This window comes from Glandiceps talaboti, chromosome 11 (assembly GCF_964340395.1).
Source record: "Glandiceps talaboti chromosome 11, keGlaTala1.1, whole genome shotgun sequence".
In the NCBI taxonomy this organism is placed as follows: domain Eukaryota; kingdom Metazoa; phylum Hemichordata; class Enteropneusta; family Spengelidae; genus Glandiceps; species Glandiceps talaboti.
Genome location: NC_135559.1, coordinates 13,972,665 through 13,999,772, shown reverse-complemented (window position 1 = coordinate 13,999,772; position 27,108 = coordinate 13,972,665). Strand labels below are relative to the sequence as shown.

Sequence of the window (27,108 nt, the reverse complement as noted above, 5' to 3'; positions counted from 1 at the left end):
TCATAGATAGACCAGGATGGTGAGGGTGGAGTAGTCTAGTTCCATGACGGACAGTATACACACTTTTACCGTCTAGTCAAGTCTGTGACTCTTGCACAGAATTCTGTGCTCCCCTCAACAGCGTTCATATAAACATGATGACGTCGTCGCATCCCCACATGATTTTAGTTTAAACAGACTGGAGGTGGAGTCCTGGTTGGACATTTGCTTATCAGTGCAGGCCTAGAAACATGAGAAAGGGCAAAAACGTTTGACAGTTGTGATGGTTTACTACTGACATGTGCCATTCACGCTTTGCTCACTATGTGCTTGAACCACAATTAACGCCTTGAGTCACAGCCTTGACTAGATGGTAAATGTGTATACTGTCCATCATGGAACTAGACTAAGGGTGGAGTGACATAATGTAACTTACTATCTAGAGGGACTTTAGTTGGACCAGAGATGTAGTTAAGGCCAAAGTTTCAATCTCAGGTTTACTGTAAGATACGTTGTGTTGGTCCACCCTCACTGGCCTGTGTGAGGGCGCCCCGTCACAGTGTACCTTACAGACAAGTTTCACTTTAATGTTATTTTATCACAGGAGTCACAGGGACCAGCACGAATAAATATAAAAAAAATTCATGATTTTCCGGATTTCTGATATTCTTAATTTTCTCTATATTTCAAATAAAGTTTTAAATATTGCCATCATAACTATCTTTTCCTTTGATAGCCATTTTCCTCTTTCCAACCGTTATCACTGTCTTAGAGTTTACCAACTTTGCATTAGTTAGTAGATTGATAATCCTAGAACAAACCCACAGGCTATTTGCCCTATTAACACATTGCCCAGTGAGTGTAAACATCTACATAGGCTGTTTTGGCATAAACTTAGCGGTCCGAGGCCTAAATGAGCAAAGTGCATTTTAAAATTGAGCTTGTGTGACATTGAGTGATCGTTCCTTTACACCTCAGTGCATATGGAGTGCAAGGAATGAGAAATCTTTCAGCCTGAAAGGGAAAGAACCACTCAAACACAAAACATGTATTTCAAGCAAATAACAAAAACACAAATATTTATTTTTGTTGAAAACTTACATTGCTGCAAATATGGTTTTCATTATACTTTCACTTTTTATTTTACAACTATTGGGAACAGTATCTGTACAATATTTCAGATCAACATCTCGGAGATTACTAGACAAGAGTCTGGGGCAATATTTGTGATATAGGACAAATATTTGAAGTAGGAACTCTTTCGGAGTAAACCCTAGTAGATATAATTATGCTCAAGCTAGGGGGGTGATTCGGGATTTGATGCACTCCCTAAGATACCAAATTTGTGCAAATGACAAGTGTCCCCATTATTCTTAATACTGACAGAATATAGTCCAGGGGCAATAGGCAGGGCTTTGGGAAAGTTTTGGATAAATTTTGGACAAGGATTTGCCACCCAGGCTCCAAACATCTACCCTTTTCTGAGGATGTTTTTCAGCAAAAAAAAAAACCATGACTGAGTAACACATAACATAACACTGCAGACCCATGTGTAAGCCAATTCGACACACAATGATGTACACAATTTCTAGTGACACACCAAAATTTGGTGTTCCCCTATCTCTTACTATGTGGTGACTCACAAGAAATGCCAACAAAGTTTGGCTATCATCAGAGGGCACACTGTCCATGAATAAGAATTGTTTGACCATTGAGGCACTTTACAGGTCGTTAATTTGAACAGTAGCAAATATTTCCTGTCAAAATTATGTCAAAAATTAGCTTTTTCTGTAAATTTTTGATGCAATTCAAAACAATTTTAGACAGCACTCCAAGAAGTATTCCTTACTGACAAGATGATTTGCATTTTTTTGTATAAAAATGATACTTTAGCAAAAAACATTATGCAACTTCATTTATGGATGTTGGTACAGACACTATGCAATGAGAATTAGCTGTAACTGCAAGCACTTCCATTTCAGGAAAATCCTTCAAAAACTTCAACAACAATAGTTCAGGCTTCTAAAATTATGGTGTTTAGCTGTCAACATGTTACCAATGTTATACCTAAAGCTGCAAATGTCCCCACACTAGCTTTATTTTGTATTTTTCATGTCACAGACTAGACAGGGCTTTGATCACCTGAGGTAAGATTTTATGTACATGTGGTATTAAAATGGCTGGTGGTCATATTACGCTTGTGTCAAAAAAACTTAATAAACAAAATAAACTATATCATTAGAATATGTTGAAAGTGAAAGTGTGAACAAGACTACAGTTCTTGACTGCTATTCAAAATTCTCCTGTCATTGATGAGAAATGATCTGAGAAAATCTAAAGTTGATTATGTAAGCATGAACAAGACTAGAGTTACTGGTTGAGGTTTCCTGTCAAAACGATCCTGTCGTTAATGAGATTTGGGGGAATTCTGAGGTTGGATGTTCTCAGTGTGAACAGGGCTAATGTTACTAATGGTGGAGATTTCTATTAAAAATGCTCCTGTCCTCGATGAGACTTGTGAAAATTCTGAGGTTGGATGTGACCAGTGTGAACAAGGCTAGTGTTACGAATGGTTGCTGAGATCGCCATTCCAAATTCTCCTCTCCTACTTGAGACATGGGTAAACTCTGAGGTTGGTATCCAAGTGTGAACAGGGCTGTTACTAATGGTCACGCTGAAACTCAAACAGAGTTTAACCTTTACTTCAGTAACATTAAGAATCACACATGGGATCGCCGTTATTAAAACATTTTGAATTCCATTCAAGTCACGGCAGAAACTACACTCCGTAATCCAGTTTATCTGTCCAACCTCACATTTCTGTCAAAAATGACTGCCAGGAGAGTCATGAAACCCTGAGCTACAGTAGGAAATCTTCTTTATAAAGTCCGTTTTTATCATGTTTCCTTTGGTGGTCCACGTATACTGTGCCAAAATCTCATTAGAGGTTCTCTACTGCCCCATATCTGTGCATATCCATATTTGACATAATACCTGAAAATGAACAACACAAAAAGTCAAATAAGTTTCAGTCTCCTTATTGTGAACAATATTTTCATTTCATTTAAGATCATTAAGGGGGACACAACTCCAGGAAACAGAGACATTTTCATAAACTATGGGTTCTGGCGAGTCATTTCATGATTTTATATCACCTACTTTGTGATTTCATAGAAATATCAAGTTGATACTGTGCTTTTATAGGGTATCTTTGCTGTGGGCCATTGCATCATGGGAGTCAGCAGAAATAATTTATTCATGGTTGCACAATGAATATTCATGATTCCTGAGTGCTTATTCCCTTCAGTGTAAAATATATCTCATGAATATTCATACACAAAGTTTCAAAACAGGGAAATCTGGGTAAAAAAAATTCTTTATTCTAATTTATTTCAAAGTCTTACCATCCAGCAAGGATTCCGGCTAAATGACCAGCATGATCAAAAAATTGCCATCGTAGTAACGTACCAGCTGTTTCTAAACCAATGATACCCATCATGCCCTGAAATAAACAAGAAAATTAATTTGGCTTTATAATATACATTGTATTATTGGTATAAGCAGAAATTCTGTTCTGTAGTTTATACTAACATTGAAATTGGAGTTTGACATGTTAGGGAAGATCGCACAATGTCACACAAGCTCAATAAGCGAACTTCGTTCATTTAGGGGAATGACAGGTTCTCGCGTCAATGTGATTGCTGAACTTCATTTTTGTACTTCCAGCCAAATTTTGAAAACTTTCACACTTTCAATGATAACAAGTTCTGTATTTACCCTACTAAGATGTTGATAAGTTGATTAAAATTACTTCTAATGTGATATAGAGTGCTTGGTTTCCAGTAGTATTTTAATGTGTCTATCATGTCTTTACATTGCATCGATTGTAGTGGTGTGACCACTATAACTTTCACCATGGTTTACATGTACATCATATATACTAGTACAAACATATCGATGTCCCACTTGTGAAGATTGTTTATGGGGATTTGTTTTGTTTTGTTTGTTGTTGGTTTTTTTTTTTTTTTTGGGGGGGGGGGGGGGGGGGATTTCCTAAATGATGAAGTTAGTTCATTGAGCTTATGCGACATTGTGTAGTCGTCCCTTAGTTAGTGATACTTGAATGTGCCATGGATTTCGACCTCCAGTATGTATTGAGTATATTCTGTCATGGCATATAAACTCAGAGTGACATGTACAAGTGTGTTCAATCAAGGCAGTTGAAGGGTTAATTCAAAATACAGAGAGAGAGAGCATTGGAATCCCTTCCCTACCTTCTCAACCATATTCTCCATTCTGGCCTTTATTTTCTTGCTTTTCCTTTGAATTGTTTTACAAATTTTGCTGGCACATTGCAGGGATTACTGAATGAGATTCATACATGTCTACCCCTCCCTCCCTCCCTCCCTCCCTCCCTCCAGACAGACAGACAGACACACACACACACACACACAGGGTACCAAAATCTAAGAGTGTATTCATGATAGCCATGTGACAAAATTGTTTTCACAAAATCACAAGCTGTCTCTTTATACTTACTGTGCCTGCTGAAAAGGAGAAGAATGGAAGAAATATAATCTGCAGCTGTGAGTCTGGGTATTTGGCACAAACAGCTCCAAGTACTGCCATAATGGCTCCTGACTGAGATAAAAAAAGGAATACATTCACAGGAAATTTTCCATTATATGTTTTTAATTTAATGGACAATAAAGTTTTTGAATTTGAATTGAATACTATGCTAATAACAGTATGACAGAACTCAATGATGTGTGTGTGCAAGTGTGGTGTACTTAAGGAGTTTGAGTGGAGTTTTCTCTGTGACCTGTTTCACTGGTGTTGTATACTCATTTGCATACAGGTACGGAATAATGTTTTGAATACTGTAGTGCAGTGCCAATACCACTAGCACGTGTGTATTGATGACAGTAATCGCTGGTATACAATGCATGTAATAATGTACACTAAGTTATTGTCTAACTATGACAACACTAGAGTAGATATCTCTCACCATAAGCGCTGTTATATAGTAACTATTTCCCAAGGCTGAGAACCAAGGGATATAGTTGAAATAGTTGCTACATAACAGCATGAGGGGTATGTAATATGACATCGACTAGTGCCCGAATAAGGCAAGGCAATAAGTGTTTTATAACACATCACATTCTCAGGCACATATTCTTTCCATAGTCAAAGCAAATCCCTGGTAAGTCTTCTGTGCTACATGAATAGTGCTCTAGGGAAAATAGAATGAAATTAGTGCCTCCTATATGCAAATTGAGGTCACTATGGGTGTATTGCCCATACCATGTGATACAATCTAAGCCAATCGCTGAAGGCTATATGAACACAATGTGTTATAACTGCCAATAGATTTAAGCATACTTACTGCACCCAGAGAGGGGTTAAATCTTGATATAGCTATTTTATTAAGATGACTGGCAAAGGAAGCCCATACACCTGAAGACAAGACAAAACATCAAAAATTTCATACTAGTGTGAATAGATACATATCTATGCCGTTTCAACACATGTCCCTTGCTTTGCACCTATGTCCTCTCAACACACACTTAGCCATTTACCTAACATTTCTATATTCCAAACCTAAAATTATAATTTACTGTAGCAACAACTCATCTGAATTTGATATTGGCATTGTGATGTGATTTCATCACTTCGAAAATGATTCCATTTGGATGGTTGGATAGACTCATGGATGGATGGATGGATGGAAGGATGGATGGATGGATGGATGGATGGATGGATGGATTGACAGGTGGATGGAATGAATGAATGAATGAATGAATGGATGGATGGATGGATGAATGAATGAATGAATGAATGAATGAATGAATGAATGAATGGAATCATGGGTGGGTGGATGGATTGATGGCTGGTTGGACAGATTACATAAGGATTGGATGGATGGATGTGTGGATAAATGTTTGGATGGAAGTAAGGAGGAATCACTGCATGGATTGATGGATGGATAATCCATAATCCAATCTCTCATGGATAATCTTACCTGTTGATAAATACATTGCTAGAAATTGTTCCTTTCCAAACATTGCGCCAGCTGTGGCGGCAAAACTCCATAAAACATACATGTTGATAGCTATATGCCATAGTGAGTAATGACTAAACATTGAAAATACCATTGGTAGACATACTGCCTCTGTTGATAAAGACAACATTCATGATTAGAAGTTTCAGTCACATAAACTTTAGTACTAGTATTACTGTTATCAGAAAAACAAAAGATTGTATGGTTTAGCCACTAGGAGTGCTGTACAGAAGCAGCCTTTAACCTAGACTGTCGACAATCGCTCGCGCCTTTTTTTCCTACGTCATATCTAAACTCCGATCCAGCGCAACACTACTATAATCGCATACATGTACTGATATCGAGGGCGAGCCTTCGGCCTTCGATATCAGTATGTGATTATAGTAATATTGCGCCGGATTGGAGCACGGAAACAACTTAAGTTTAGATAAAACGTAGGGAAAAAAGGCACAAGCGACTGTCGACAGTCTACCTTTAACCCAGAATTAAGGATACAATCTGATTAAAATCCGATGTATTGTACACTTCGCAATTTCTTTTTGGCTGTTTAGGTTTACTGTTGTTTCTTCTTTTGCAAGCGCTCGTTACATACATCTGACACAACACCATAGGCTTTATATACTCCTGTGTGCTTATAGCGGCTGCAATGGATTGCATGCTCCCCAGGGAGTTGAAGAAGTAAAGGGCCATTGTGCCACTATAGATCTGTGCCAGGGGTAATACTTGTAATGTGCTTTGAACACAGAGTAGGAAAGTGCTATATAAAAACCAACATTATTATTATCATTTAATTGGTGTATTCTTTAAAAAAAAAAAAAAAAATGCCGAAAACTGAAAATTACAGTTGCAAAGGATATAACTCAAATGTCATCTTGTATGGATTACTTGCACTTACTAGATGCAGGATTTGAAGTGAACCATTTCAGCATAGTGTGTTGAAGTGCTGGTACTCTCCAACCAAGGAAGACGATGACATTGACACCAATAATACCAGCCGCTAACTTTCTACCTTCTGGTAAAGAATTCCACCACTTGTTAATCTAAAATCATATAACAGGATTATTTATGACTCGCGCATCTTAGAAATGTTTATTTATTGAATTGTTTCACTTGTGCCACTATTTCGTCAATTCTTCACTGCTGCATATAAATGCATATGTGTAAATATACAGAGGGGAAGCATACAGAACCCCATTACGTGTAAGCACATGTGTGGCATACTCAGGACATTCGCATGAATGCTTGTAATGCGGTATTCTCAGCAGCCATACGTATACGTTCAAGAGCATAATGAGTGAAAGTGCAGCAGAAAACCCTGCAAGCACGAGTGCAAATAACCCCTGAGTACCCACACTGGAACTCACATGGCATGGGGTTCTGTTATTATTACATATGTTCACCTGAAACAGCAAAACTCCATAAACATGATAGTGTGTGATTGCACACTTTTATGTACAACAAATGATTACATCCTCATTTGTCTAGGGACTCTCAGTGACCAAGGCCCCTTAGGTCACTCATATTTTCTTTGGCTGAACATGTAAGATGTCTGTATGTGTTAAAACAGAGGAGTGAAGCATGCATGTAGGTTCAATATTACTGATACAGAGATTTTAATTAACTCGTGTAACAGTGTAATTGGACTTCTAATTGGTGTAGGCCTGGTACAGGGTTGAAACCTGCCTGTAATTCTACAGGAGTGAAACTCTAGTGTCTAATTGTGCTGCTACAGAGAAGCATAGGTGAAATACTCCCTGTGGTTGTAGTCTGGTCAAAATTCTATACTTTCAATAGGGGAGAAGCATATTTTTTATCCCTAGAGGTATCAATTGGGTATAATTCTACAGTCTGAGGCTTGGGTATAATAAGATATTATTCTCCACTTTTTTACTTTATTCAGCTGAGGAAAATATGAGTGACCTAGGGGGCCCTTGTCAATATGAGTCGCTAGATGAGTAGTGACAACTCTAAAGTTGTGAGTATTTTCCAACTGCATGAAGAAAACTATTGTGTAATAAAGACATGTAATTATACCATTGAAAATAATAGAAAAAAAATCGAAGAAAATAATGGTAATTTTGAGCATTACGACTCATGTTTCGAACACAGCAGAACCAATGACATAAACACACGTTGTCGTGACATAGAACGATCGCGACCAATGTATACATTCACTATTTTTTGTTGAACCTGGCTCATGCATGATATCATTCTACATAGATTAGTCTAGTTCTATCCTGTATCAAGTCTCATCAAGATATCTCTTTATGTCTAGCTCAATGAGGTGGTGAGGTGAAATTTCAAACTCAATGGAAGCCAAGCACACATTCATTAACGTCATGTCTTCGTTAATCAATCACTGAATTCTGCCCAATAATAAATCAGTGTTTATTGGTGGCAGTTGTGTAATGTCCAAATATGGTAATCACAGAATTCTAACCAATAATAAGTTAGTGTTTATTTGGGGGCAGTTATGCAACGTCCAAAAATGGTAATCACCGAATTCTGCCCAATAATAAATCAGTCTTTGTTTGGGGGCAGTTACATAATGTCCAAATATGATAATCACCGAATTCTGCCCAATAATAAATCAAGTCTTTATTTGGGGGCAGTTACATAATGTCCAAATATGGTACATCTCATAATGTCCAAATATGGTACTTCTCATAATGTCCAAATATGGTACATCTCATAATGTCCAAATATGGTACATCTCATAATGTCCAAATATGGTACATCTCATGTCCAAATATGGTACATCAGTCAGCTCAGGATGTTACATACACTGTTTACAACAGTTGGGGTTTTACTCATTTGCATGTACAACTTTTGGTGCATGATTTCTCATTGAGCTAGACAGGGTGAAGAGATGATTTGATGCCACAGATAGCATCTAGACTAACACAGATTGACCAGTTGAGTTCATTAGATGCACAGCATTGGTACATGCCAAATGTTGCATACCTTTTCTCTGTAGTGACCATACTTTGGTACTTGAAACATATCATTGTATCTAGAGGAACCAAAGAAGGATTTCATGGCAGCCTTCCTCATGTCTTCGTACTGCCATAGAGCTGCCCCAGCAAAACTACAACCTGTAAACTGAAAAACAAATGATAAATATACAGAATAAAAACAAAACATCTCCATACAGAAGTGACGAACTTTTGCAGAAACCTAAAATGTGCTTTCAAAAAGTTGTGAGAAGAATAACAAATTAATTTGTTGGAGTAATTTCATTTCATCCAGTTGAAATGTGACTCAGATGGTCCTATTTGTGACCTGAGCAAGTTCTAAGTTAAAAGTATCTCATTTTTCTCCCTCACCCCGAAATCCACATGACAGGAAAGCCCCACAAATGCATTTTCCTGGTTGAAATTATGTCTTGGTGATTTCACAATCTTCACCAAATGATTCAGAGGATTTTGCTGTATTTCACTTCAAATTTTGTAAAACCAAGAAACTTTTTTAGTTTTCCAGTGTTTTCACTACACTTTTAGGAACTCTATTAACAATAGTGGGAAAAACAGGTGACAGTTTCACAGATTTTCATATACAGCAGAAATAATAATTGCGTTTAGTTTCACTGATCAAACATGGTTGATAAGAACCACAATAAACAAAGAAACATCAATAAAAGTTATTAGTGAGTAACCTCTGTCCAATCAGTGAAAGTAATACAAATATGTAAACCATTCTAGGTGGGTGTAACCAGATTTGTCCAATCAGTGAAAGTAATACAAATATGTAAATCATGATACTGTAGGTGGGTGTAACCAGATTTGTCCAATCAGTGAAAGTAATTACAAATATGTAAATCGTGATACTGTAGGTGGGTGTAACCAGATTTGTCCAATCAGTGAAAGTAATACAAATATGTAAACCATTCTAGGTGGGTCCAACCAGATTTGTCCAATCAGTGAAAGTAATACAAATATGTAAACCATTCTAGGTGGGTCCAACCAGATTTGTCCAATCAGTAAAAGTAATACCTGGCAACAGAAGTAAATTGTTACCATTTTACCTTTTTCCATACAAAAAAAATTTTAGGGTTGGGGGCTTAAACTAGGTCGGTCAGGGTATCAGAAACACAATTCTTTTTTCTTTGGCCTTATAAATTTATTATGTTTGTCGGTCTGAGGTGATATTGACAGTATTTCTTACCCCAATGGCAAACAGGAATGGTCTTAACGCTGTCCTAAATGAGACTTCAACACGTCCTTTATATTGCACATCTATGTGTTCAAGACTGTCCTGTTTAAAACGTGCTTTAACAATTGCACCAAGTTTATCAGAAACTTCACTTTTATCACTTCCTTGATCTTTTGGTGTAAAACCTTTTGATGTTTGGTCTGCCTTCCTCTTAAAATGCCGACACTGCTGAAACCTAGATTTTACAAAATAAACAAAATTTGTATTAAAATAATATACATTTGTACATAATACACATCTATCTATGGGTATGGCTATAACATTAATTATCAAATTCAACATGTTTTATTATATTTTATTCAGGATATTAATACTCAATTTCATCGTCATCACCATCACCACCATCATTTTTATGATATTGATATTTGTGGGGGGGGGGGGGGTCGGTTTTGATGAAGTACATTACTCCTAACCGATCGAGTCACTCTTCTAGATTCCAACTGTAACTTTTTTGACGAAATCATCGCACAGTGACATGATCACCATTCATGCCATGTACTGAATATATGCAAATCGACAAATACATCCGTGCAAACTTATTTTTAAGCATTTAAATAGAATATCGAATGTGAAGGATTCTACCTCCATTCTTCAAGAGAGTCTTTGGTGTTTGTTTATTCACCCATTCACCAGACGAATGTTTCTTCTGGACAGAGATGAAAATTAAGTGAAAACTCTTACCAATGTAAATGTTTGTATTGAGGCCTGAACACAGGTACTTATTTCCCGAGATATGATCCTGGATACAATTACTTATAAGATATCGATAATATTGAGATATTTGACAAATAATATATGAAATGGGTAATATACTTACATATGTAACACGGGTTTCTGGGCTCGAGTAAGTCCACACACCGATAATCGCGGTGTACCGGTGGTGTGTGGACTTACGCGATATAAACCCGTGTTATTTTACTCCTTTCATATATTATTTGCCAAGTATCTCAATATTATCGATAATGTATTGTGAAACACATCTCGGAAACAAGTGCATGTGGGCCTGACCCATCATGGCCATGCTATACAATGTCTGCAGTGCATATTAAAGCCTCATGAGGACACGGCTTCTGCATGATTCAACATCTTACCTAAATTTCACGTTCCAAACTGATTGTAGTTTCAGCAGTATTCTTGACATGACAACAGGCATGACTTCGCTCTGATAGACTCCTTTTCTTTATCAAGACTGAAAATTCTTAAAATCCTCCAGTATTCATCATCAAAATAGTAGTGTCATGCTTGCAACGATCGTCAGCTGTGAAATCGGGCGATAAATAAACTGTGTCAAAGGTCAAATAAAAGTTATACTTCCGTGGTTTCGAAATGCATTGTGGGGTTAATGGTGGACGTAGACAAAATGGCTAACCCGAAACAACTCCGGGAGAAATTGAGTGTTTGGGAACTAAAGACAGACCCTAGAGCTCCTCTAAGCGACAAACAGAAAGACAGTTTTATGGAGCTTAGTACCATAGCATCGAATAGACCATTACCAATTGAGGTTAGTATATTTTATTTTTAATTCCGTCGCCTGTATACGTGGAACTTTATTGACGGAGAAATTCCCAACATGGATGTCCCGTCAGAACTTGTAAATTATCAATCATATTGGAGTGTTGACGTTGTCAGAGAATTAGAGTGTTTGTACTGAATTAACGTGGTTGAATAATTAAATCTGAATAAACAGGGCCTGTCTAGAAAGAATGACACCAACGTCATCTTCGTGCAGAAGCAGAGACCATAATCACGAGTAGTAGTAAGAGTGAATGATGGATTGAAACCGGGGTTACACATCACCCCCCCCCCTCCCCTTTTATGATATGAATATTGAAACAGGACATATTTTACTTCCTCTTGTCACTATGGTTCGCATTGTTTTTAGTAGTCGTGCAGATATATGTCATTTCTATATGTATGACAACCCTTTTTTCATTTTGATTTTTTATTAACATTTTTAATTTTATATGCAAAATTTGTAGTCGTATTAATAATACTCTTGCTTACCTTGCTATTATTAGCTGTACTATCTGTAACTTACAGTAACGTTTGTTGAAACTCTTTCGTTGGATATTGTTTACATGTAAAATGGTGTACTCGTAATATAGTACACTGAACAATTGCTGCAATAATTGTAGAGTTTGATGTGATTTTGAGGGCTTTTTCGTCTGTGTCTGTTTTTGTGCCTTTTTTTGTTCCGATGTTTAACCCAAATCAAATGCTACAATTCCTGTAACGCAAACGCAAATAGACGGAAGCGATTCAGATCTGAATCGCAAAGTTGGGTGGATTGTTCTGCTAAATTACGCCTTACCTGGCAAAAAATTGAACATATCCTAATGCCAACATTAATTATGGAGCCTTCAAGACCCAAGAAGTGTTCAGAGGTACATTGTACCCCAATTCCTTCAAAACTGGCAAATGTAGCAATGCATGCAGCATTTTGAAAAGGGCAGTATGCTGATATCTTGCTCATGTTTTCAACGAGATCTTGTCTATTTGTATTTGTGTTACAGGAATTGTAGCATTTCATTCGGGTTGAACATTGGAACGAAAGAAGGCACCAAAACAGACGAAAAAGCCCTCAAAATGACAGCAAACACTACAATTATTGCAGCTACCTGAACAGTATTAAATCACCCATGGATAAACGTATTTGCGTAGCTATACATATAATATGGTACAATAAAATCAATCCAATTTATTTTTTGGGGTTTGCATCCTAAAATCAGCACCCCAAGGCAATCACAATTTCAACTAGTTACTGTACTGATTTGTGAATGAAATTGACCCCTTATTAACTTGTACATGTCTCGTTATTGATATTTCAACAATAACAATATTGTTGGTTTGATTGAAAAAACAATCTATTGCAATTAACATGCAAAAAATTCTGCCAGATAAACACTGAGCAAACAGGAACTATTGAAAACTACTGATATTTCCCCACACTTACTGCTGAAATTTGCAAACTGCTTTACAATTATTACCCCTGGCATATAGTGGCATAATAATGGTTCTTTACATGTATTCTTCTTAAGTTCCCTGGGGAGTATACAATCCATTGCTGTCCAGTTGCCCTCTAAGCCAATTCGATACGCCACTGACGCATACAATTTCTACTACTAGTGACACACCAAAATTTGGTGTTGCCCTATCTCTTACTATGTGGTGACTCACAAGGAATGCCAGCTTTTCTCATTTTGACTCACAACAACAAAATTTGGCAATCATTAGTGGGCACACTGTTGCAGTCTGAATTGATTCTCTGTAAGCACATTGGATCAAACTCAAACTTGCAACCTCTATCCTACCAGGTCCCAGTTAGACAGCTAAGTTGACTGGGGCACAATCATGGTTCTAATCTTGCTCAAGATAAGGACTTTAGCTATTGAGAACACCAGTGGAGAGGTGCAACCTATAACTTGCAGATTGAAAGCTGAATGCCATCATGATTTCAAGAAGTGTTGAATTTAATCAGAATGATGGTTGAACCACTTCATGTACATGTAAACATTGAACATGCTGTGAATGTATCATTGTTGTTAACCACAAATCTCTTTTATGGTACCGTCCCAATACTTACTGCCTGTGAGAATGTGAATGTACATGTACATTTGTATTTGTTTTTGTTCATGAAAATTTGATGGAATTATAGCATTTTACAACATGTCAGACACAAATATTTCAGTGAACAATACAAGGTTAGTACAACTGACTGTGCATGTATAACCTTGGTGTGCAAAACCCATATCTGATCCATAAAGATTAATATAACTCCATGGCCACTGACTCCATTGGTACATCCTTTATTTACAACTCAAGTTCATTTGCAGTTTAGAACTCAAGTTCATTTACACTATCTTCACCTGAGTTATTTCTGGTAAAAAAAAACCTTTTGCACATATATTCCGCTCAAGTAAATCCATCAGAGAAATAAATACACAATGTATGTTCACACAGTATATGTACCCATACTTGACATCTCTTTCAAATCATACTCATTATTATTACATATCATGTACCAGAGATTACTTGCACTGGTGTGTGCGCATACTACTACTAGTGGTATTTTCACTGCACTTCAGTAACGAAAACATTATTGCATACCTGCATGCAAATGATATGCAAATGAGGACATGATCGTTCGCTCAGCATAAAATCATGTGATCTGATGTTTATGTGTATGATTTTTATGGAAATTTGCTGATTCGGATAAACATAGGTAATAATAAAAGAACCCCATGCCACGTGAGTTCCAGTGTGGGTACTCAGGGGTATTTGCACTTGTGCTTGCATTGTTTTCTGCTACACTTTCACTCGCTACCCTCGTGAAAGTAAGGGTGCAGAGAACACTGCAAGCACTCATGCAAATACCCCAAGTATGCCACACTTGCACTCACGTATCATGGGGTTGTGTCATATTATTTATGGGGGTTTTTTTTGTATATTTTTTTGGTAGTTACCGTTAGATGATGTGAGTAGCTTCCCATCAACATTGTCATCAAATATACCATTGTCAGGAACAGATGAAGGATTGCTATCGGAAGGACTGGCAGCCATGAATATGGAAGACGAGAAGATAGATAATGCTCAACAGGTATGTCAAACCTGATATAATACTATGGAAAACAAGTTATCGGAAAAGATAAATATGCCATTTTTATGTAAATAATAATATATTTTCATGATGTTTTGTATTCTCAGTTCTTTGCATGGTTTTCAAAAGTAGAAAATGAAATGGAAAATGCAGAAGAAATTTCATACAAGTAAGTGATTTGTCTAAATAATTATGACTATGTCTCAATTTTTAGATTATACAGTAAAATCATGATGTTAAGGAGATAGTGCCCTCTAGTGTTATGATTGTACTCAACATGTGCATGGCTCATTATACAATTTATTGTGACAAAAACATGTGTTCTGGTTTAGACAGATGGGGGGGGGGGGGAGTGTGATACATGTATCTAAGCCAATTTGACACACCTTGAAGCACAGTAATTTCTGCTGCTGCACCAAGGTTACAAGTATGTGGTGACTCACAAGAAAACTCTTTATCATGTTAGCCACCTGTATGTCTGTGTCTGTGTCTGTGTCTGTGTTATGATATTAATATGGTTTGTTCCCATTTTGAGAGAATGTCTAAAACAACTGCATTGGTGTGTCATACTGATTTGATCTTTGTCACACTTCTGTTAATAAATCTGTATTTTCTTTTCAAATGTGTACAACTTGGCTTGCATGTAGTATAAATTGACCTGTATGTTATTCACAACCTTGATATTTTTTTTTGAAAAGAATTATTTGTGTTATTTATTCAACAGAGAACATGTAGACCAGTTGAGAGAGTACAGAAAACAATGTGATCAGGTGTTAGAAGAAGTTTCTAACGCCCTCAAACATTTAGAAGATCTCCAAAGACAGTATATGTTTGTATCAACTAAAACAAATGCCTTACACGAGGCATGTGAACAGTCTGTGGAAGAACAGGTATGTATATGTGGTACCTTACCTACATCAACAAAATACTATTAGTTTTCATGGCATGGCAGACATCTTTGAAATCGTCTCCATTTTTAATTTATGCAAGTGACTCCATCTGTAATTTCAATCTGTGTGTAGACCTTTACCTTCATGCCAATTTGGTACTTATTGCAAAGTGAATGATTTTTATACCAATCTGCTGGACTATAAGGAAACCACTCTTAAAGTACTCTGAATTTCAAAGGCTAAACATTCTGAGTGTAATTATTGTATAAATTAACAATGTTATAATTAAATTAATGTAATTAATTTACAAATTAAAATGACTTATTTGCCTCATCATGAAATCTATCAAAAAGTCATGACTGGCATAAATAAGTGTAGACTGTCCCATTACAAAAGTGGGGACGCAGCTAGCATAATATCAAAGGTAGACTGTTCTATTATGAGAGTTGATGTGTCCTTCATAGACAAGGATGTCATATAGTTCCAGTATACAACATGGTGCACACAGGTTTTTTTTTAGACACTTAGGATACCATGTGGTGCATTAAGTAGACTTTTATCAATAGAATCAAACATTTTTATATGCAGAATATTTGTTTCAAGTGGATTAAAAGTTAATATGTAACCAGGGTATTCAGTCTTTCATAGTGATTTATAGCATGGGCCAAATGAAAAAAAGTAACCGCTTATAAGCAATATACAATGTACATGATACATGCATTTATTTACATCCAGGGGGTCTACCCCTATTTGTAACCATTGTCTTCAAAACATGCATTAAATATATCCATGAAGCAAAATTAAAAAGAAATTGTGTGTTTCTGATAACCCGACCGACCCTAGTTTAAACCACTGACCCTAAACATTTTTAAAACAAAAAGATAAGAAATTCTTTGTCTTCTTGACCTTCATGCATGTCTGTTTTCTTTCCCCAGCAATGTCTGTACATATTTCTTCAAACTATCACAGAAGGGATATTCTGACCGATATTTTGTTTGGTTTTGGGTCGAAGTAATATTTAAAAAAAAAAAAAAAAACAATTAAAAAGATAAAATAACATAAAATAAAATCCTGACCTACCTACCCTATTTTCTTATGTCATGTTATTGGAAACATGATTTATTTTTATTTTGCCTTATTGATATTCATCTATTGTACATACATGTAGTTATACTATGTTCTTAATTTCAGACAAGGTTGGTCAACACAGCGGAGAGTATCAGCAACAAACTGTCATATTTTAATGAATTAGGAAGAATGTCACATGTAAGTAGATGCTTTCTTTGACCTTTCACCCCTGGGGTTACAAAATGGTCATGTTTTAAGACCACCTCCCCAAGAAAAGACTGTAGGAATTATGATGAAATTGGTTTTATTAAATGAATGTTAGCATCGACACGATCCTGATGATAACATAGCAGACAAAGTGAGGAGATCAGAAAGAGATTTTTTTAGCTCTACTATAATGAATTCCAAGTAGTCAAATCTGAAATACACATTGAACGGTTTGAATGGTTACAGTGGCCAGCACAGAATCTCCAAGTTGTTGATTTAAGCCTCACTTCTGCCAGTTGTTTCTGATTGGCTACAGCCGTGGGCAAGATTTGAACCACCAGTGTGCCCCCGTCAACTCAGCTATATAATTAGGGACCTAGTACGACAGAGGTTACTATGTGAATGATTTAATCCTGGCTATGCACCTACGGAGGCTCCAATGTATATTGTAAACTCTCCAGGGATTTGAGTAAGTTACAGAATGCCATTGTGGCACTATAGGTCTGTGCCAGTAGTAATACATTGTACAGTGCTATAATTATGACATTCTTTGTTAAAAGATGTAAATGTGAACTATTAGTTTGATTTACCATAGTTTATGCTTACCTATGTTTTCCTTTGATTGGATTTCAGAAATTAAGTTCACCTACATTGTCTGTAACCAGTGATTCGTTTGTACCAATGTTAACAAGACTAGATGAATGTATAGCATATATCAATTCTAATGTAAGTATTCACAAGACTAGATGAATGTATAGCATATATCAATTTTAATGTAAATATACACAAGACTAGATGAATGTATAGCATATATCAATTCTAACGTAAGTATACACAAGACTAGATCAATGTATAGTATATATACTAGACTAGATCAATGTATAGCGTATATCAATTTTAATGTAAGTATACACACGACTAGATGAATGTATAGTATATATACTAGACTAGATGAATGTATAGCATATATCAATTCTAATGTAAGTACATGTATATACAAGATTTGATGAATGTATAGTAGAGTTTTACAATATTTGCAATCATTTGTGTCATTCCTCTTATTCTAAGTTCATAATCTTGTCTTCTATATTCACAGCCAAATTATAAAGAATCTCAGGTGTACCTAGCACGGTTCAAACATTGCTTATCAAAAGCGTTAAATTTAGTTAGAGTCCATGTTGTCAATATTCTACAAAGTGCAGCCCTACAAGTACTACCAAAAAAGGTAAGATCTACAAAAATACTCTTTGGTGGACAAGATCAGTGTGCTTTCTAAGTCAATCAAACATGCCACAACCCCATTCAGTATTTACAATATCTTGATTAGGCCTAAAAAATAATAATTGTTTGGTTCTGGTTACCCGACCCCACCTAGCTTCTCACTGCCGATCCTAAAAATATTTTATGTATTCGAGAGAGACAAATAATGAAATCGCAAAAATTGTGAAGTCCCACGAGAAAAAGTGGATGCGGAAACTGACATCAACTTAAAAAGAGAAACTAAAACTGTTCTTCCAAACTGTAATGGCTGTACATCTGATAGGAAGAAATAAAGAACACAGAGACCACAATGGAAAACCTGAACTAGACACTCACACAGCAAAAAAATATATAATAAAATAAAATAAAAAATTTACCTACCCCACCTATTCTAAAATTGAGTGTAATCAGAACCATGCAATTTTTTTGTTTAGACCATATATATGTAACAGTCATAGATAGTATGACCTAACAAAAACAAAAAACTTTCTCACAATTTTTTTTATTAAGCCTTACAGGGTGATTATATCTATATAACTAAGATATTACTATCACCCACTTGTGTAATCTGTTACATGCAATAACAATTAATTTGAAATAATTTGTGTCAATCTTAGTTTGCTTATAGCTTAATTTCCTCAGTAAAATGAAATTTTCTTTGTCTCCTACAGGATGCAATCAAACCATCAGACAATGCCTTTACGTTGTTCTATGGTAAATTTAGAACTAATGCACCCAGAGTGAAAGCGTTGATGGAACAGATAGAAGAGCGAGTTAGTAAAAGTCCTGAGTAAGTACAATAACCGTATACGTACATGTGTACATTTTGTACAAGTGTGTATGTAAGTTATACCTACATGTGTACATTTTGTACAAGTGTGTATGTAAGTTATACCCACATGTGTACATTTTGTACAAGTGTGTATGTAAGTTATACCCACATGTGTACATTTTGTACAAGTGTGTATGTAAGTTATACCCACATGTGTACATTTTGTACAAGTGTGTATGTAAGTTGTACGAGTACATTATGGTATGCTTTCCATTTGCCTCTTCCTTATCACAGTGTTGTGGTATTTTGCTAATATTTACAAGTGTGATAATGGGTCTTAGATGACTACTGAATCAACAGTATAGTGAAGCAGCTAAGCTTGCTGGCACTATTTTCGATATTCCTGATGTATAAATACTGTGTACATTACAACATTCATACATGTAGCTTACACACTTTAAAGTCATTAGACATTTAGGTGTAGGTACGTGGTGTATGTAGGTATCAGGTACTCACAGAACAAAAAAGAACAAATGACAATAAAAGTAGGAGGTAAATAAAGAAATCACGCCGAGTTCCCAACATTAGATTTTAATCTGATTGGTATAAAACATGATTTGATGATGTACCGTTACTCAAATACACACACACATACTAAAATGTTAAAGGGAATTCCTGATACCAGCATTTTATTATCCCATCAATTGTGCAACACCAGAAGACTATTTTTAATGCTATTGAAGGTGTGCATCAACATAAAAAATATTACTAAGAATAGCTTAAGCAAGGCTTTACATAGTATTTCTATCCCAGTAAATAGACTGTAGGTTTGTGCCAATAAATATTACAAAAACGCCATAAATAAGGATATTTTTATACTCCACATACATACTTGATAAGTGATAATTACTATTTGTTTCAGGCATAGTAAGTGTAGTTTTGTCTCCCTACCCCCACAACCCCAACCACCGTTTTTTTTTCAAATTGACTATTTTACCACTGAGATTTTTCTGTCCCTGTATTCAGCATTATACATGTACCATCCCAATGTATATTAGAATGCAAAGGAGATTAATATGTAATTTATTTACTGGATTAATATCATGTCAGCTGGTTAGCTTGTGAAAGCAGTAGAAGTATAGGTAACATATGGTTTTATATTCGCAATGACAGAACTCATAGCTAGATATTTATTATGCCATATATTAGAATAGCCGCATATACACTTTGATTGTCCTATATAATGTAACAAAAAGAGAAATCTGAGTACAATATTATTTTAGTGATTTTCCAATAAAAAGAAATTGTAAGCAAATTTAGAAGGTCAAACCCTGGATCTATGTTGCAACATGTCAACAGCAAATATTTTTAATATAAGGGAACATTTTATTATTCCGCCAGTTCAGAGAAAATCATTAATTCTGAATAATTTAATCAATGCATGATCAATGAATAATGGATGGGTTGAAACGCTACATTTGTTTCCAATTTACCGTTCCAAAGTAACTACATGTATATTGTACTGTCTCAGTGATTCTTGGAACCATGAACAATATATTCTCCATAGGATTCAAACTCAAACTGCAGTTAAACCTGTATTGATTGCAATTTGAACAGGTTTTTTAAAACTGTTTTGTTAAATACAATGACTTAATCGTGAAATCGTACACCTTGAATAGTATTGAATCACCTGTGGGTCAACATATTTTGTGTAGCAGTACACCTAGTATGGTGAAGTATAAATCCAATCAAATCGATCTGTGGTTCTACATCCTAAAATCAGCACCCAATGAATCAAGAAGTCAGCTTCTTACTATACTACTTATAGATAAAATACTAGTAGACCTAATTCACATGTACAATGTCTAATTATTGGTATTTTAAGGTTTTCAGTGAATATATTGTTGGATGTCTGATCAAAAAAATAATACCCAAGTTACAGCTAGTGGGGGTTTCAATATACACATGGACAGGGGACCCTCACAAAGTCATGGGTCGTAGGGTCCATCAACATCATTGCAGTTACCAAGGGTTGCAATTAGCAAGGTGTATTGAGAACCGCACAATCAAAATGAAAATATGCAAAACCCGTGTATTCTGAAATTAGCCCAAATCATGAGTTAGCCAGGGTCCACTGTAGTCATAAATTCTACAATGTTTTTACCTCTCCACCATCAATGTAGAAATATTCAGGAAAATATTTTTTAACAATAGTGAAAACTTTGTGCATTGTACCAGTCAGAATGTATGACATGCATTGTATTGAATTCCAATACATACAGATGGTATATATACATATATGCATGGATTCTATTATCATTACTACAATGTATAGCGTGTATGGTTACGTAATGTCCAAAGATGGTACATTTGTCAGCTCAGCATGCTGCATTGTTTACTAGCAGTTGGGGGTTTGCTCATTTGCATGAACAACTTTTGGTTCATCATTTCTCTTGAGATAGACGGGGTAAAGAGATGATTCAATACCACTAGCAGATATAGACTATGTTACCTCTATATTACCTCTCTACAAATTGTTGATGGTACTGTGTACACTAGTTTAGTAACTATACATGTAGTCATTCTCTATCATCTCTCTCCACTGTATGGTCAAATGGACAAATTCTATCAAAAATCTAGCTAAATCTCCTGCTGGGGAAAGGGTGAACAGATATATGTGTGGGCTTGTTTTCTACAATCTCTCTCTCCACATATAGTCAAATGGACAAATTCTACTGAAATTCTAGCTAAATCTGCTGCTGGGGAAATGGTGAACAGCATATGTCAGTAGTAATCCATCACACACTGAGCAGTGGTTGTAATTGGTTACATCGTTTAGTTTACTACAAACTCAATCTCCAGTTTGAATGGAAGTGATGTGAGGACACGATAATGCCATCAGGTTTATATAAACACTCCTATAGCATCAATAGTAAGAACGAAAGAAATCCATTTGACTATACGGTGGAGATGACCGTAACATGTATAGAACTAGACTGTACATTGTATATGTATATCTACATGTTAAAAGGATGGTGTTGTAAGGGGAGGCACTTTGTATCTCGGTACTGCCAACAGGTCCATTCATCATCCTGGTGAACAATCCTCTTCTGTCACAGTAGTTCTAATAATGATGTATATTTGTCTTTTTATTAGGTATGATACTTTATTGAATGACTGTCACCAATGTTACTTTAATCAGAGAGAAATTCTTCTTGGCCCAAGTATAACGACGGCCATTAGTGAACTAGCAAGTCAACATGTCAAAGATCATTGTGCTTTGGTAAGTCATTTCTCATTGGTCAATAGGTCTTTATCTGACCAATAGGAATGTTTGTTTTATCATGGTATATTTAGAAGTTGCATATGATTGGTTATATCTTGTATAATCCAATCACATTCTTTGTACTGTATTATCATTGTACTCTAAACAGTTTTGTCTGATTGGTTATATGTTTATCAGATCAGATGCAACTTCTAAATGTGCAGTGATAAAACAAAGATTCTGATTGGTCTGATAAACAACATGTAACCAATCAGACACAACTTCTCAATGTACTTAATATGATAAAAGAAAAATTCTAATTAGATTGGTTACGTCTTGTTTATCCAAGACACTCATCAACCTGTTAATTGATGAATTAGTTCAATCAGAACTTTACGTTTGTGTAAAATTCCGCTTTTAGTCTCTCATTCAAGACCAAACTGTTTTCAAATTCCAGGTTCGTAGTGGTTGTGCCTTCATGGTTCGAATATGCCAAGACGAAAATCAGTTGTTCTTCCATTTCTTCTCAAAACCTACAGATAAATTAGAGTAAGTATAGTTTGTGTACAGATACAGCACAAACAGGGTTGCTTTAGCATTTCACAGATAAATTAAAATAAGTATAGTTTACAGCACAAACAGGGTTGCTTTAGCATTTCACTTATAGGATGTGATGTTTTTATACAAAGATAGACATGTTTCAACTCTTGACTAACAATAACAGCGACACCACACAAAGCAGGATGATTTGCTGAATCACATTGAAAAGTGATAAAGTATTGTTATTCTTTCACAGTGCAGTAGAAACAGACTTCTAATGAAACATTACACATTGACTTGATGATTTTAATGGCCTCAATTGTTTACTTTTACTACTAACATTACGTAACATGATCACTTGACTGCTTCTACATTCCAACAGTACACCTCAATGTTTATTTTGCATTTGTAGTTTGTGTAAAAAATGTCATGTCACATGAGTAAAATGTCAAAGTAACCTTGTTTGTGTTGTAAATTACTGTAACCTGGAAATTTTCATTAAAGACTTATTTTCATTTACATTGCTAGAAAAAAATTAGTTAGTGACTAAAATGTCTTCTTGTAGATGAACACAATGTACCAATCTGGTAATTAGTAAAAATAAGAAGTGACTAAAATGCCTTCTTGTAGATGAACACAATGTACCAGTCTGGTAATTAGTAAAAATAAGTAGTGACTAAAATGCCTTCTTGTTGATGGAACACAATGTACCAATCTGGTAATTAGTAAAAATAGTACTGACTAAAATGTCTTCTCGTAGATGAACACAATGTACTAGTCTGGTAATTAGTAAAAGTTAATCTTTGGAAAATAGCTGAAGACTGTAAAATCACAAAACTTTCTAGTAGTGAAAATATCAAAATTTATAGTAGTTAAGTATAGTTTGTGTCTGTGTTTTTGTGGAAGTTTTGGTAACCCTGGTAACACAGAGTTTTTAGTGACAGTGTTCATTTGATTTCTATTTAGTATACTCCTGGAGAGACTGTGCAATAATTTATATGATGTATTACGACCACTTATCATACATATCAACCATCTGGAAACCCTGGCTGAGCTCTGTACTATACTAAAAACAGAGATGTTAGAAGACCATGTACAAAATAATCGTAAGTAAATGCACATATTAAGAAATTTACAGTTTTTGAAATTGATAACTTTAATAAGAAAAGTTTTTTATGAAACACAACTCAAGGAAATACAGACATTTTCATGAACTTTGGGTTCTGGAGAGTCATTTCATGATTTTGTATCACCTACAATTATTTGCATTTTTGCAGAAACATTACATTGATCTTGTGCTTTTATAGGGTATCTTTGCTATGAGCTATTGCATCATGGGAGTAAGAAATAATATATTCATGGTTGCACAATGAATATGCATGAGATATATTTTACACTGAAGGGAATAAGCACTTAGGAGTCCAGATACCAGTTAAAAGCATAAGATCAACTTTACGTTTCTCTGAAATTCGCAAGTAAATTGTAGGTGATGTAAAATCATGAAATGACTCTCCAGAAACCATAGTTTATGAAAATGTCTATTTCCTGGAGTGGTGTTCCCCTTTAAACTTCATTCTTTTGGCTCTTTTTAGTTTGGTGTCACATCAAACTAGGAACAGTTGAAGGATCTCACAGTTCACAAAGTCTGTGTATTTCTGTGTGATTAAATTTTCATTGAAAAAAAGGAAAAAATGGGGGGTTTTTGCCTGGATGTAATTTTCACTGTAACCATGGTAACTAAGGATAAAAACCACTTTTATGTGGACTCTTTAATATTTAGCAAAAAAATAAGAAACAAGCCAAAAAAATGTTGAATGGATGTGATGTTACTTGTATTTGACTTTATCACGTGTTTGTTTAAGTAAATTGAAAGTTCTGTGTTGTTTGCTACATGATGAATATAAAAAAAAAAAAAAAAAGAAGCATTTTCACACTGACTTCATTTTAGCAAAAACAGCAACAAAGAAACAAGAAAAAAGATAGTACATGTAAATGAATGTGATGTATTTGTCGTCACAACTGAACATTTCTTAGCCAGTCATGTTACGGTTGACTGTTGTGTGAGGGCGCTCTGTCACAGCATACCTTACAGACTAAACATTTGTATGTTGTATCGTTTAATAGCACATGAGTTGATTGCATTTGAAACGGTAGCTAAACAGATGTTGGAGGATGTACAAGAAAGATTGGTTTACAGAGCACACATCTATATCCAATCAGATATCCTGAATTACAGACCTGCACCTGGTGATCTTGCCTACCCAGAGAAGTTAGAAATGATGGCGGTAAGAAGCAATGTCAGAATAGTTTATAGCAAAAGTCCAGTCAGACTTATTTCTGTCTTTTGTACACTTGTATGAATTACTGCTATCAACTTAAAGGAAAAGTCCAGTCAGACTTATTTCTGTCTTTTGTACACTTGTACTAATTACTGCTATCAACTTAAACATGAGTTTGGGTGATAAAATAGCCTGTCGATAACTTACCCAACTTTGAACTATTGTAAAGATGCCCTACTGCACTTGACATGTGTTCAGCCATTTTGAGTATTTCCTGCAAGGGATTATGGGAAAAACTCTGGTGATGGCATCATTCCTGCAAGGCTTTATGGGAAAACCTCTCGTGATGACATCATGAATACCCTTATCTCAAGTTATGGTCTGATTTTATGCACAGAGTATAGCAGAAAGTCTAAGGAAAGACTCAATATCAAGGCAAAGTTCAACGACATCAACGACATCAGCAACAAGTGAGCACTCCACAAGTCTAACAGAAGTCAAAGAGAATGGAGATGTACAAAGTAGTAGTATAGTGGGTCAGTATCAAATTGTTGTCATGACAACGGATTTCAATTTTTTTTAAATTCGTATGTGTGTTTGCGATGATTTATGATGGTAAAACAAAGAAAATATGATGGATGCTTGCACATGACTTATCAGTTGTTAATCTGCTTGATGCAAGGAGGGAACTATAACATCTGATCCAAAGGCACAGGCAACCTTTTTAGGGGCTGTAATATTTTCTTGACAGGGTGAGTGAATGTGTATGTGGGGGGAAATTATTGATTCTTTTACTTATCCTGCTCAATTGCCAAAATGTGAGAGCATCTCGTAAAAATCGTAATTTTGACAGAACCTCATATGCTTGTTTCTCATTATAGTACTGCCCGTAGGCAATAAAGCGTCATCTGTCTGTCTAGTATTCCAGATGTTCCTTTTTGGAACAATGGAAAGATTACATGATAAATATGTGCCAGGATTTTCTTGTATGGAAGTTTTTGGGATATCATATTTACTTGTCTGTGTGTTTTGTTTCCTAGCCATGCCATACAGCAATGCCCCAATGTCACCAGCTGATTTACATGGTATGTGGTACCCAACTGTCAGAAGAACCCTAGTTTGTCTGTCTAAGCTTTATAGGTGTATTGAGGTAAGTTACACCTGTTTTGAAGTAGAATTCACCTAAAAACTGAAAATCTTCAATGTTTGTTGTTACTTTGGTCAAGAAATCTGGAACCCATTCTTACTGAAAATCAAGGGAAAAAATTAAGGGGTCACTGTACAAAATTTTGAAATGGAGGTCAATATTTTATCAATATTACGCCATTTTAGAATTCAATATGTTGTCAAATCCAACATGGCTGCCAAATCCAACATGGTTGTCCAATCCAACATGGCTGTCAAATCCAACATGGCTGTCAAATCCAACATGGCTACCAAATTCTGTATTACAACATGACTCAATTAAGGATTTCCAGTTTCCTTAAAAACAACATGGTGAAACCCCAAATTTCTTCTAATGACCAAGAACAAACTCTCATATGGCACAGCTTAGGGACATTGGTCCCTTAGACGTAATATGTTAAGTATCTCTGGTCTCGACCCAAATGTAAATAATGAATAATTGTATTGTTCCTCCACAGAAAACCATTTTTCAAGGTCTTTCACAAGAAATTTTGTATGTGTGTATTATGTCATTGGTATCAGCTAGTCAAGCAATTATAAAGAGGAAGGTAAGATCACAATCAAATGATGAGTCCTCTTGGTGGGGATTTGGGAAGGGATGGGATGGGTGGAAGGCTCACCTAGGAAAGTGTGGTGAGTTAGAAGAAATCCCAACCCTATTTTAGACTCAAGGAATAGTAAATTATCTATCTGTTTATGGACAGCATAAGTAATGGACACCTCATCATGACAGTAATGGTTTGACAAACAAACACAGTATCAGTCTTTGCTATCAACCCATTTCTTGAGACCC

General features: G+C 35.6%; 2 protein-coding genes across 2 annotated transcripts in view; one reads left to right on the top strand and one right to left on the bottom strand.

Moving 5' to 3' along the window:
- Positions 1 to 2,325: 2,325 nt before the first annotated feature.
- LOC144442527 (presenilin-associated rhomboid-like protein, mitochondrial) lies at positions 2,326 to 11,458 on the bottom strand. The gene is made up of 9 exons (XM_078131894.1): positions 11,344 to 11,458; positions 10,205 to 10,427; positions 9,005 to 9,142; positions 6,936 to 7,080; positions 6,002 to 6,151; positions 5,366 to 5,436; positions 4,519 to 4,620; positions 3,384 to 3,481; positions 2,326 to 2,973 (listed from the first exon to the last, which is right to left on the bottom strand). Exons 1-9 carry the CDS (start codon positions 11,403 to 11,405, stop codon positions 2,877 to 2,879), a joined length of 1,086 nt encoding a protein of 361 aa, XP_077988020.1. The 5' UTR covers positions 11,406 to 11,458; the 3' UTR covers positions 2,326 to 2,876.
- A 136-nt stretch (positions 11,459 to 11,594) lies between these two features.
- The window catches only part of LOC144442830 (conserved oligomeric Golgi complex subunit 3-like), a 33,339-nt gene continuing 17,825 nt past the window's right edge, over positions 11,595 to 27,108 (top strand). The window contains exons 1-15 of the mRNA XM_078132203.1: positions 11,595 to 11,753; positions 14,712 to 14,849; positions 14,957 to 15,018; positions 15,574 to 15,739; positions 16,931 to 17,005; positions 17,648 to 17,740; positions 18,111 to 18,239; positions 18,946 to 19,064; positions 22,203 to 22,329; positions 22,769 to 22,860; positions 23,818 to 23,957; positions 24,976 to 25,136; positions 25,528 to 25,666; positions 26,171 to 26,280; positions 26,774 to 26,863. Coding sequence (XP_077988329.1) covers positions 11,595 to 11,753; positions 14,712 to 14,849; positions 14,957 to 15,018; positions 15,574 to 15,739; positions 16,931 to 17,005; positions 17,648 to 17,740; positions 18,111 to 18,239; positions 18,946 to 19,064; positions 22,203 to 22,329; positions 22,769 to 22,860; positions 23,818 to 23,957; positions 24,976 to 25,136; positions 25,528 to 25,666; positions 26,171 to 26,280; positions 26,774 to 26,863 — 1,800 coding nt within the window. The remainder of the gene's footprint in view (positions 11,754 to 14,711; positions 14,850 to 14,956; positions 15,019 to 15,573; positions 15,740 to 16,930; positions 17,006 to 17,647; positions 17,741 to 18,110; positions 18,240 to 18,945; positions 19,065 to 22,202; positions 22,330 to 22,768; positions 22,861 to 23,817; positions 23,958 to 24,975; positions 25,137 to 25,527; positions 25,667 to 26,170; positions 26,281 to 26,773; positions 26,864 to 27,108) is intronic.